Below are 14,087 nucleotides of genomic sequence, written 5' to 3' on the forward strand. Positions count from 1 at the left end.
TGTAATTTATATAATATGTATATCATATATTCTATGTCCTTTTAATATTTCCTTTTACTTATTTTATTATCTGGATTAATTGATTTGATTTAGAGTTGTTGATGTTCTTATTCTAGTCACAGTAGTCTGTCCTTGTCATTGAAATGGATGTTTTATTTTATTTTTTTGTTAAGGGTCGAAATGGTCTTGGATCTGTGTATGTTTTTGCTACTGGAAATAGTGGTGGTGATGATAGAGATGTTTTCCGTGATAGCTGTGCTTATGACAGACTGGTTACCAATAGATACGTAATTTCTGTAGCAGGTACTAAGCTAAAAATTACTGAACATATTTTTAAACAATGTTTAAACTTAACCAAACATAAAAATAACATATATGAGAAACTGTGGCAGTGTTTAGTTTTAAAAAAAAGAGTCTGTCTCTGTCCTTTGAATACTAAGGATTTTCTACACCAGGAATAGATGACCTTAGCTGTAAATGTAAAAACATCTCGAAATTCTTCATATCTTCAACTTTGTACTTTATTTGGCCTTTCTTTTTTTTTTATTCGAGCGTCACTGATGAGTCTTTTGTAGATAAAATGCGCGTCTGGCGTACAAAATTATAATCCTGGTTTCTAGGATGAGTTTATTTGTTAGTGTTACTGCGGTTAATTTAAGTCACTCACTAGATAATGAATACTTTATCTTATATCGAGCATTGAAAAGTTTTTATATTTGTAAAAAAAAACAACATGTGACTTGATCGTTAACGAGCGCAAATTAAAAATTTGAAAGAGTTGATAATACAAACTATCATAAGATTATAGATAACTGGTGTTGTCAACAATTAACCGGTTAACCTGTAAACCGTCAGAAGGTACCAAATATCGAATACCGAAATCATTAACCGGTTAATCTGACCGATTTAATTGTAAACGTTTCTATAACAAATGTATATTCAAATAATAAGATAAACCCTATACTAATATTTTAACATGATGATAGTGGTACTTAATGAGATCAATTATCCAGTACGTTTGTGACTTATTTGCCAATGAATACATTCCAATTTTACATAATTAATTACCACGGAGACACTTTGTCTTGTATCAGCTTAGGACAAGATCTTGAGAAAACATAATTTATAAGGGTGTGTAAAAAACAGACATTGAGCAGTTTTAAAAGAGAGGTGAAAGATACCAAAGGGATATTGAAACTCATAAGTCGGAAACAAACTGATAATTCCATGACAAAAAACGAAAAGCTGATCAAACTGTACGATTTAGTTGTTCATTTCATTTCAACTTAATATTGAGTTAATATTAACGTCCAAATGCATATTTCAAACCAAATGCTGATTACAAAAATGTAAAATGCAAACCTAGTGTGTACTGGTCATTCCAGTACTACGCAGCCATGAACTATATATTGTGTTTAAGGAAAAGATGTAACGAAAAAGTTCAATACATCATATCATTAAACCGTACTCCGTGGTAAAGTACCGCATACATTTCTTAGTTTGGTTGATCGATTAAAATGTTTGCGTAACGTCCAGTGGAAATTCGTGGATGAGAACAGAATTACAATTAATTCAACGGGCAGGTCCCGGAGTATTGGTTTATAGGCTTGGAGGCCATTTAGAATGCTACTGGGAAATGAGGTTACATTTGATACGAACAGAAATTAAGCCTTGCAACAGGCCATATACTGAGAGTTGCTGCAAGATTTTAACGCGACAAGAGTGCGACACTTAGTACCGTATACGCGAGGCGTCGGATTTAATGTTCCAAATATGACGACACTTGGCTGTGAATTTATACGTCCCTCACAGGCAAAAAAGACGCCCCATTTAGCAGATATTTTACTGTAGGTCGTAAGTTTTACTGCAGGCCAGAAGAAGACCAAAAGTTACCATATTTCTTTACCCCAGCCACCCTGAGGGTAAATCTTCTTTGAACATTAACTTTCCTACCGGTTAACCGGTTAATCGGTTGAAAGATTAACCACGTTACATAATAATATTCAATTTGACAACACTATAGATAATGGAAGACAAATGATTAAATCAGAAACATAAAAAAATATAATTAGAATCCAGAGAATGCATATCAAGTATCTCTGTAAAAATTATTTTAATCATACATTTAATAACCTGATATGTGATATAACTATTTGCTAGGTATTCAGCATGATCTTCAGAAACTCCCAAACGGCGAAGCTTGTAGTGCTATGATGGTTACAGCTTTTACGGCAAAAGCAGGTGCCCAGAATATAGGGAAAGTGGTAAGTATATTTATACCATTTAGACTGAGAAAAACAAATACTTCAAATAGTATGAAATAAATTTCTAATATTTGTAGTCCGAGGGATGAATAGATTGTTTTAGTAAATGGTGTAATACAGGATTATCGAGAATTGAGATACATCATATCTGCATGCATTGAGAGACCACATTTATTAGTCGCATTTATTGAAAATGAAAACCCACAAGGCTTTGTTGTGTAAAACCCTTCAATAAAATCCCTGAATGCATTACTTAATATATATATATATATATATATATATGTATATATATATAAACAAGTCTAAATTGAAAACAACGTTCAAACCTATGATTGCGTTGGATAAAAACCGCAATTTGTATACGTGTGCATGCAAAACAAATTTCTTGTTAGAGGGGTCTAAATACAGCACATACAACTTTTTCCAAAAGACCAAAAAAGTGAAAAAGTATATTTTAACATAACGCATTTGACTAACAGGTCGAACAACAAATGTTCTTAAACCCTGCCGACTGCCATTGGCAATTGCCAAATAAACGGATCACCAGGTGTAATAAATGGGTCTTATTTATAAATTAATACCAAACAGAAAACAATAAACTTGCGGCAAAGATGGTATACCGCAAACAAAAGGTGCAAAGATTTTTGTACACCATATCCGGATTTCGACAATTAATGTCTCTTCAGTGATGTTAGGAATCGAAACGGTATTTGGAAGGCCATATAATTTACCTCAATTTAGGATAGACTCTTGAATTTGGAGGAGTCAAAATAGGATGAACGGATCATATAAACCCGAAGCCAAATATAATACAAGCCCAAACGAAAAAATATAAACAAGTCTAAATTGAAAACAACGTTCAAACCTATGACTGTGTTGGATAAAAACCGCAATTTTTATACGTGTGCATGCAAAACAAATTTCTTGTTAGAGGGGTCTAAATACAGCACAAACAACATTTTCCAAAAGACCAAAAAAGTGAAAAAGTATATTTTAACAAAACGCATTTGACTAACAGGTCGAACAACAAATGTTCTTAAATCCTGCCGACAGCCATTGACAATTGCCAAATAAACGGATCACAAGATGTTACAAAATAGATCTTATTATTAATGTATTACCAAACAGAAAACAATAAACTTGCGGAAAAGATGGTATACCGCAAACATGAGGTGCAAAAATTTGTACACCATATCCGGATTTCGACAATTAATGTCTCTTCTGTGATGTTAGGAATCGAAACGGTGTTTGGAAGGCCATATAATTTACCTCAATTTAGGATAGACTCTTGAATTTTGAAAGAGTCAAAATAGGATGAACGGATCATATAAACCTGAAGGCAAATATAATAAATATATATATGTACGTCTAAACAAGTGACAACTCTACGACAGATCCATCCATTAGATCACCAGTGAAGGTGATACACGGCTGAAAACACATATTATATTCATAATTACTCTAAATATCAGCACAACAATGTTAAATCTGCAAATTTGCGGAAGCAAATTTTTGTTCTTCCCTCACCGGGATTCGAACTCATATATATATATATATATATATATATATATATATATATATATAAGACTCTAAAGTGCGATGGTACTTTAAAGTGCGATGGTCACGCTAAAGTGCGATGGTCTACGCTAAAGTGCGATGGTTGTTTGTTTGCTAAAGTACGGTGGTATATCAAGCTAAAGTGCGATGGACCAATAGGGTAAGGTTCGAGGGCTTTAAAAACGTTTACTTAAAGAACATAAGATGTAAAAATAGTCTTTTTGCAAAATCTAGTAATCTAAGGTACACCATATGTGATAGGCATTATAATCTACTGGTAGGCTGAAGTGATTGTTTCTAAATTTAGAAGACCGACCACGTAATAATTGCTAAAAAGGTTATTTAGGTGTCACAAAATACTATATTTCTTGTGAATGAATTTTTAACAATTCGGGCGTATTGAATATTGCGATAATTGGCGTAGCTTGCCATTCACACAGTCTATCATTAATGGGAACACCTCCCCTTACAGTCGTCATTGTAAATTACAAATACAAAATTCGATTATTGTCGGAATATGTAACATTTATTTGTTTAAGCTTTAATTTAAATGAGAGAAAAAGGCGATGTTCTCCGAGTTTTTTCCTTTTTCGTAGCGACTACACATACATGTTATATTTTCCTATAATGTACAAACTAATATTTTAGCCGACAATTTATAATTTACGCATGCAAACATGTACCTTTATTTTACCGATGTTACTTTTAAAAGCGACAATATTTTAACGGGGACCGCAAAGTAAACTGCAACAAAAACAATGATTTAAACGTATCCGTTCGCTTCCAATAAAAGCACGATACAGGATATTTATGCGAATACTATTTTGTATCTAAATAGTAAAATGGTCGACTGTAGGATACAAGTTCTTCTTCCAGCTACCGGAAAAAAAAACACATTTGCTTCAGACGTCAAAGCACGGTTAGGTTTAAATTAATTATTAATAATTCATTGACCTTTGGTTTAACAGTTGTTAATCAAATATTAGTAGTTTATCTTCCGGCGTGTTCATTTTTAGTTTGTATAAACGACTGTTAACGTCATAATCAAACTACGTTTCTTACGTCTATACTTTTGCGGACCATCGGACTTTAGCGTATGGAAGCATCGCACTTTAGCGTATACCATCGTACTTTAGCGTGACCATCGCACTTTAGCGTCCCCATCGCACTTTAGAGTCCTACATATATATATATATATATATATATACAGCACAAACAACAATTTCCAAAAGACCAAAAAAAGTGAAAAAGTCTATTTTTGTTAAAATAGACTTTTTCACTTTTTTGGTCTTTTGGAAATTGTTGTTTGTGCTGTATTTAGACCCCTCTACCAAGAAATTTGTTTTACATGCACACGTATAAAAATTGCGGTTTTTATCCAACGCAATCATAGGTTTGAACGTTGTTTTCAATTTAGACTTTATATATATTTATATATATATATATGCCTAACAAGTATACAATACCAACATGTATTTACAAAATATTGAAAGGTAAAATTAAATATCAAGAGATTTTTCGGATAAACATAATCATCACCTCATACTACTTGCGTGATTCAAAACGGCCTCATATCCTTTTTCTCTAATTCTGATGCTTACGCATAACATAATCCGGTCATTTTCCATGGGTGACGGGTCGTTAAAAAACGATACAGTACACAATAAATACATGTGGATACAATTTGTGTCTTAAAATGTGAAAAATTGACTACATTTTGCAAAATTAGAAATCCAATACCAATACCAATAAATAAGTTCCAGAGTCATATTCCAAAAAGAATTGTTCTGAAATGCGCTGTCTGAACAGTTCATACTATTTTGAACTAAAAAAGTAAAAGATGAATGGTTAGTATGTGTGTCCCCGGATAAATAAGCTGAACCAAAATATAGGGATCAATTCTGTCAACTTACGTTGTAGTCTTCCACCGCAACGTTCGTGTCTCTTTGTGTTAATCCGTGCTTCCTAAAAACAGTTTCACACAATATAACCAAACTATAGATCATGCAGATGTAAAATTTACCTGACTGTAAACAAAGACTACACTTCGGAAAATTATTGATATATTTCATAAATTCCGTAATTGAAACTGAATGCAATTGGTTTAATATAACAGATACCGTATTTAAATAAATACTATTATTAAGTATAGGTATAGGTACAGGAATAGCATAAATATGTCATGTTATTTGATATTTTTAATTGGTACGTGGATATGAAATTACGGACGTAGGTAACTAAGCATATACACATAAACTTGATCTTGTTTCTTACTTTATATACCATTATCCAGTATGACTTTTAAGCAACCTATATTCATATATACATATCTCTAATCATTCGTTTATGTTATATGTTAAGAGCTATTTCTGCTTGTCAGCTGTCCATTACTTTGAGATTTCTGAATTTTATTTTTTTTTACTTGTACATTACATAAATCGAAGTTGATATCGAACATTTCGTAAGTAACTGATAGTTCCCGTTTATACAGAAATGTTGAATGACAATTTTTTAATGCGAAAAAGTTTTTGTTTGCTACCTTGATTTGTCCCTTCTGAATCGATTTGCGAGATAATAAAACCGGAAACTACTGACGCCTTAATTTATACATATATAAAAACAATACGAAATATTTAATTGTATTGCCAATTTATGCATATCAATCAATGTGACTTTTAATCATCTTATAAATCCACATTTATTCAAGTCTTTCTGAGCATTCTACTTGTTTGATAATAAAGATCATAATATTCAACATTTCATTTTAAAGATAACCACGGATATTGGAAACACAACCACAGATCACTTTAACCAAAACTCAGCAGCGGCACCTATGGTATCCGGTGCTGTAGCTCTTGCTTTAAGTGCGAAGTAAGTAGTTAATACACAAGTCCTTTCTAAGATAAAAGACATAACGCCTTATTGTCATCATTAATTTGTACGAATTTTATAATTACATTGAGTAAAATGTTAATGATATATAACGTAAGTTATACAATAAATGTATAAATTTATACATTGATTTCAGAGAAGGCAATTGAAGCAAAAATTTCGTCCGAAATACTTTTTGATTACATATTCCTATGGTTACATCATGATATTTAAAAAAACAAGCAAAACAATTTGAGGCTAGAAATCCTTTTGATAACACAGTTTCATAAAATTGGATATCATATCGAGGCACATTTGAAAATTCAAATAATCAAAAGATCTCAAAGAGTACTAAAGTCTAAATCCCTCTTTTCGTGCAATAGTATAAAAAGTTCTCTATATCTTTACACAAGAATTCCTCGTTTCAAACTTAAAGAATTAGACTTATCACCAAATTTGTACTTGCATGAGCAACATGACGACTGCCACATTTGGAGCAGCAAATGATTATCCCACCGGAGCACCTGAGACTACACCCGGTTTTGGCGGGGTTCGTGTTGCTCAGCCTTTAGTTACTTCTATGTTGTGTTTTGTGCACTGTTGTCTGTCTTTTGGTCGTTTTTTCGTTTTTTTACCATTGTATTGCCAGTTCGTTTTCGTCTTATGAGTTTAAATATCCCTTCTGTATCTTCCACCTCTTTTTTAAGACAGACTGAAGAATTATATACAGTTTAGTTCCCATAACAGAATGGCAAACGCAGATAAAAAATGTTTTAATAATTATTTTAGGAAAGGAAAAATCATACATGTATATTGTATAAAAATTACTCTGATTTCTACAAAAAAGTTAATAAAAACTGACATGAGTAAGATGCTGGATATTATGATTTACAAAATATTGATTACGTTTGGAGGCGTTTTTTTTAATTTTTATTTTTTTACAGGCAATTGACATTCCTATGTGAACCAATTAGCCCCTCGGTTGCCATGTTGTTCTTTTATTTTTATTAGGAAAACATCATACAGAAGTATCTCAATTCAAAAAGAAAAGAAGCTGGAATTACCTTTTAACTTCATATTCCTCTATAAAGATAGTACCCTTTCATTGAATAATTCAAAATTGTGTGACTATATTGACTGCATCTATTCCAATGAACTGGAAATGAGGGATAACATAGATAGAGTTTAATCTTTACTTACATTCAGAAATTGAAAGTGAGAGTCGGTTGAGAACTGATCTTTCCGACAATGCATGATTTCAATTATCTTTTTTGTGAATCTACCATTTCTGTGTAGCAGTAAACATGAAGCGTTTGTGTATGGAGTGTATATCTCCAAGTTGATACCTTTGCGTTTGCTATAATGAGTTTCTTGATAAGGGACACTGATTTTAAGACAGCTATCACGTTTGTTTAATATTTAGGTTGAACTCATACATTTTCGACAGTTTTACGGACACCATCATGATTTAGTTGACCGCATTACAATATCTGTGTTTCAGATGACAACGGATATGTTTGAATTATCGAAACCATAACCCCGTGCTTTTCCTCAATTGTTACATTACTCTAAGCTACTTATATACTGATTTTTACTTCTAACAATTAAAATGAAGAGTGCCACTAGTATGAGAAGAAACTGCCGACCCTTCCGGAGCACACGAGAAAAATCCGGAAAGAAAATGTTACTGGTCATTCTTTCACACAATATTTAGTCCATTAAACATTCTTCTGAAATTCTATTATATATTCTCCGAATTAAGGACTGTTAAAGGAACTTGATGTTCAGTAGTTGTCGTTTGTTGATGTGGTTCATAAGTGTTCTCGTTTCTTGTTTTTTTATATAGATTAGACTGTTGGTTTTCCTGTTTGAATGGTTTTACACTAGTCATTTTGGGGGCCCTTTATAGCTTGCTGTTCGGTGTGAGCCAAGGCTCCGTGTTGAAGGCCGTACTTTGACCTTTAATGGTTTACTTTTACAAATTGTGACTTGGATGGAGAGTTGTCTCATTGGCACTCATACCACATCTTCTTATATCTATCTAATCATATATGTACGTGTTCAGTTATGAATTTATTCTGACAGTGGTACTACAATTTTTCAATTGTAATTGATATTGTTCCTTCAGCAGGATTCGAATTCCAGCTATTCAGTCACAACTGCAACACAGCCGAGTCGATTTATATATATACTCCTCAAAATTAAAGAGTCTATCCTAAATTTAGGTAAATTATGGGGCCTTCCAATAACAGTTTCGATTCCTAACATCACTGAAGAGATATTAATTGTCGAAATCCGGATATGGTGTACAAAAAATCTTTGCACCTTTGTTTGCGGTATACCATCTTTGCCGCAAGTTTATTGTTTTCTGTTTGGTATTAAATTTATAGTTAAGATCCATTTATTACACCTTGTGATCCGTTTATTTTGCAATCGCCAATGGCAGTCAGCAGGGTTTAAGAACATTTGTTGTTTGACCTGTTAGTCAAATGCGTTTTGTTAAAATATACTTTTTCACTTTTTTGGTCTTTTGAAAAATGTTTTTTGTGCTGTATTTAGACTCCTCTAACAAGAAATTTGTTTTGCATGCACACGTATAAAACTTGCGGTTTTTATCCAACGCAATCATAGGTTTGAACGTTGTTTTCAATTTAGACTTAAAATTGAGAATGGAAATGGGGAATGTGTCAAAGAGACAACAACCCGACCATAGAACAGACAACAGCAGTTTTTTACTATATATATATATATATAGTAAAAAAATAATTTTCACATGTGCAGATATATATATATTCATAAAATAAATAGTAAAATAAGTAAACAAGTTAACAGTTCCAGTTCAATCGATTTCATCCTCCATTGCGACTCTTCATGATAACTGATTTAGCGTTGTAATGGGCGACGTCGTTAATGAGGCTTGTTACATCGGCATTGTTCATAATTAAAAGTTATCGGGATTTAATCTTGATCGGAACGTTGTTATGAAATAACGTTCCATCTCCTTTCGATAGGCTTCATCCCGTCTACATTTAAAAATAAACATTATTTGAAATTGTTTTTTACCACAAGTGTCAAGATGGGCACTAATTGGCGAGTTTCTGTATTGTGGGTGTTTTATTTGTTCTTTATGAACGCGCACCCGTTCACAGAGGCTATTCCCGGTCTGTCCAATATAATGTTCGTGACAACCAGGTCACGTGACGCAGTAAATAAGGTTTGTTGTCTTACAAGTCGTATTGGTGTTCACATGAAATTTTCTTCCATCTTTAAATGTTTACATTTTGCCTGTTTCCAAATATTTGAAATCTTGACCGCAAACACCGCATCTTGAATCTCCGGAAGATTTTATTTCAAAGTCACTAACCTCCGGTTCGAATCGAGCTCTGGTTAAGTGTTTCATTAGGTTTTTAGGTTGTCTTCGACTGTAAATCAAGTTTCCTTCCGGTATCAATTGTTTCATGGTTTCACTTTCATGTAGAATCGGAAGGTTTGATCTAATAGTATTAAAAACGTTCGGTTAATACGGGTCATGTGTACTAACGAACGGTATTTTCTTTAAGTTTTCATCCGTGTCTTTCACTTTCGGGGTTCGTAATTCTTGAAGTGTCAGTTGTTTTGCTTTGCGTATTCCACTTTCGATTAGACCCTCTGGGTATAACTGTTGTGTTAAATAGCCTTTCAATTCGTTCAATCGTACGTCTCGAATGTTATTGTCCGACACTATAGCACAAATCCGCCTGGCCATACAGTAAGGTATGTTTCGTTTTGTATGGGACGGATGACACGAATGAAAATTTAAGTATTGATGGGTGTCTGTGGATTTATAATAAATATCCGTCGTTATTTGTCTGCCTGATTTCAAGATGAAAAATATCCAAAAATGGTAGTTGAGTGTCAATGGTTTCCATGGAGAATTTAATCGACGGATGTAAGGAGTTGATTAGATCTTTAAATTTATATAAATCTTCCTCTAATCTGCTCCAAAATATTATGCAGTCATCTAAATATCTTTTCCAAAACTGAATGACATAATCACTGTAATTTTGGTCGTATTGGACAGATATTTGTCGATACATCTGTTTTTCTATTCGATTGAACTGGAACTGTTAAATTGTTTACTTATTTTACTATTTATTTTATGAATATATAAGAAGATGTGGTATGAGTGCCAATGAGACAACTCTCAATCCAAGTCAAAATTTATAAAAGTAAACCATTATAGGTCACAGTACGGTCTTCAACACGGAGCCTTGGCTCACACCGAACAGTAAGCTATAAAGGGCCCCAAAAATTACTAGTGTAAAACCATTCAAACGGGAAAACCAACGGTCTAATCTATATAAAAAACGAGAAACGAGAAACACTTATGAACCACATCAACAAACGACAACTACTGAACAGCAGATTCCTGACTTAGGACAGGTGCAAACAAATGCAGCGGGTTTAAACGTTTTAATGGTACCAAACCTTCACCCTTTTTCTGAAACAATAGTGTAACATCACAACATAGAAAGACACACTATAAAATATCAACTGAAATAGCTTAACTCAATCAAAGGACATATTAACACCATTGAACATACACTGAACAAATAAATTTGACCTATGATACAATGTAAATAAATCATGTATATAAATAAGGCTGAAAATGCACTAAGTATTTATATTAAATATGAATATTCACATTTTGTCTGTTAAGACATCAAATTGTTCTAAAATGGTTTCCGTAATTTCCTACCGGTTTCACTGTTTCACAGATATTCATGGATATGGTTGCTTGCGACGTCGTCAGGTGTAACGTCTATTAACGACATCATTATTTAATCATGAACATCATAATATAGTACAACGTAGGTACTTAAAACGAATGTGAAAGTATATAGTTATATAGAAATGCCTTCCGGGTTCTCATTTCATCTATTTAATTTAGGACGGTATTTCTTAATGATATAATTTTCTTTATTAATTCTCTTGGTTCCGTTGTATTATCTGAACACTGATAAAATGGAAAAATAAAGAAATTTGGATGATTTGATCTAGCGCATCTATCAATATGTTCGCTAAGTTTGATTTTTCTTGTACTAGGGACTCGAATTTGCTGTCTATGTACTGTCATTCGTTTTCTAATGGTGTTGCCGGTTTGTCCAATATAATTTTCTTGACGACCACTGAAAGGGATGATATATAGAAGGTTTTCCGATGCACATGTAAAACTGTTCTTGATTTTAAAAACGTGTCCGGATTTAAAAACGAATAGTATTGAACGCTTCATTATTTCTCGTATCTGCTGTTTACTTGGCTGCTGGTGTACCAGGACAACGTTGCTGCCGGTCACTGCCGTTTGCTTTGCCTAGCTTTCCTCCTATTCCTATTCCTAATTTTGGTGGCTCCGTTTTTTTTCGTTTTTGTTTTTTTTTTTTAATTCTCATTTTTATGTTCTTTCATTTTATTTAAGTTCTATTTCATTCATTTACTCATCAAATTATTTATTTTTTAAGTATTCTAAACTTCAAATTTTTTCTATATTTATCACTCAAATTATTCTATTACCCTATGGTAAAAACAAATTATTTAAATGCCCAAAAAGGCGCAAGCCAGGGCCGACCGTGCGAGGGCTGTATAGCCAGTCAAGGTCGTTAAAAACTCTCATCATCATTATTTCTGGGGTTGTGAGTTGAAATGTACGGTAAAACGTTTTCTTTTGAATGTGATTTAGTTTTCCTTAATTCCTGTAAGCTAAAAGATTTTGCTCTGGTTATACCGTCATCAATTATTCTCTTCGGATATTTTCGGTCTAAAAGCATGTATCTTAATTCATTTAATCTTGTATCCCTTAATTCTGGATTTGAAATGGTAGTACATATGCGTTTAGCTAGGTTATATGGTATATTTACTCTCGTAAGTTTTGGATGACATGATGTAAAAAGTAGATATTGTGTGGAATCAGTCGGTTTATAGAAAATACCGGTTTCTATGTGTGTTCCGTTCTTTATGATAAGAATGTCTAAAAATGATAATTTGTTACTATTGTTTTCCATAGTAAATTGAATGTTCTCATTTATTTCATTGAGCAAATCTTTGAATTCCACTAACTTATCTAAGCTGTTGTCCCATAAAATAAAACAGTCATCTAAGTATCTTTTCCAATTTTCCATCAAAGATTTATAAAATAAATGTCCGAATTTTCGCTGTGATCTCCGATACATCTGGATCTCGAGGTATCCCATCACTAGATTGGTATATGTAGGTGCAACTTTTGTACCAATTGCAGGGCCTGTTTTTTGGCGATACAATGTGGTGTCGAACATGAAATAATTATTCTGAAGAATAAACCGAAGTCCTTCAATTATAACTTCCTTTTCTATTCGGTTAGGTAGTTCGGGTTTGTATTTTTCTATCCAATAACTAATTCTGTATTTTTGTGGAATATTCGTGTAGAGACTGACTACATCAAATGTGAAAATTCATATTGATTATGAATATTTAGTGCATTTTCAGCCTTATATTTTCCTATTTTATGCACAGCGTGGAAAAAATTTATAACTTTTCAATATATATATAGAGATATATATAATTCGTCTCAAATTTAGCTCAACAATGTTAGTTCCTCAAATTTGCGTTAGCAAATTTTGTTCTTTCTTCAGCGGGATTCGAATCCTTGCTTCTATGACATCGTGGCAACACCGCCTGCACCATGACTAGCGCCCTAGACCACTCGACTACGTATGCTACATAAAAATATAGCTTTCGGTGGTCGATGTAATACCTTTCCTCGTCGGCTTTATCTAGGGTTGTAACACAGTACATGATGTATAGTGGCAAGTAGATGGTGTACCTTTCAGATCAGCTATTTTGTCTATTGTAAAGGATGATAATGTTAATCTCCATCGGATAACTCGTGGTTATACAGGCCTTACACCATAATATATATATAATTCGTCCCAAATTTACCCCAACAATGTTAGATCTTCAAATTTGCGTATAAGGCATTTTTCTAAATATTTTTTTATTGAAGTTTGCTTGTTCCATAGATCAGATAAAAGGGAGAAGGATTACTTACATCAGTAGAATAAATTTTTAACAAATACCACACCATCGTAAAATTTCTGTCCCTAAACTTTAGTTAAACCTTTTGTGGCCCCTGTTAAATGCATTACATTTTGTGTTGAATTAGGTGCTTTATAGTTGTTATAGCTGGACACAAATATGGGAGATTTTTTTCAATCGCTTTTCGTTTGTTATACTAGATGTTGTGATATTTATACTTCACATCTCTTTTCTATAGCTGGTTAGTATAGCAATATTTGAAAAACAATACAAAGAAAAAAGTTTCATCATAAAAATACAAAAACATGAGAAAACCTAACTGTACTTAACTTAACCATAAAATAAAAC

At 32.9% G+C, this 14,087-nt stretch overlaps 2 protein-coding genes across 11 annotated transcripts in view; both read left to right on the forward strand.

The window, feature by feature from the left end:
• The window catches only part of LOC127730301 (endoprotease aex-5-like), a 57,485-nt gene that overhangs the window by 20,592 nt on the left and 22,806 nt on the right, over nt 1-14,087 (forward strand). For all 3 annotated transcript variants that reach the window (XM_052238633.1, XM_052238631.1, XM_052238632.1), the window contains 3 exons: nt 174-303; nt 2,161-2,264; nt 6,592-6,692. In XM_052238633.1, coding sequence (XP_052094593.1) covers nt 174-303; nt 2,161-2,264; nt 6,592-6,692 — 335 coding nt within the window. The remainder of the gene's footprint in view (nt 1-173; nt 304-2,160; nt 2,265-6,591; nt 6,693-14,087) is intronic.
• Nucleotides 1-14,087, forward strand: part of LOC127730300 (furin-like protease kpc-1) — a 131,142-nt gene that overhangs the window by 20,542 nt on the left and 96,513 nt on the right. The window lies entirely within an intron of this gene.

Source organism: Mytilus californianus, unplaced genomic scaffold, assembly GCF_021869535.1.
Source record: "Mytilus californianus isolate M0D057914Y unplaced genomic scaffold, xbMytCali1.0.p SCAF_2, whole genome shotgun sequence".
Lineage (NCBI taxonomy): Eukaryota > Metazoa > Mollusca > Bivalvia > Mytilida > Mytilidae > Mytilus > Mytilus californianus.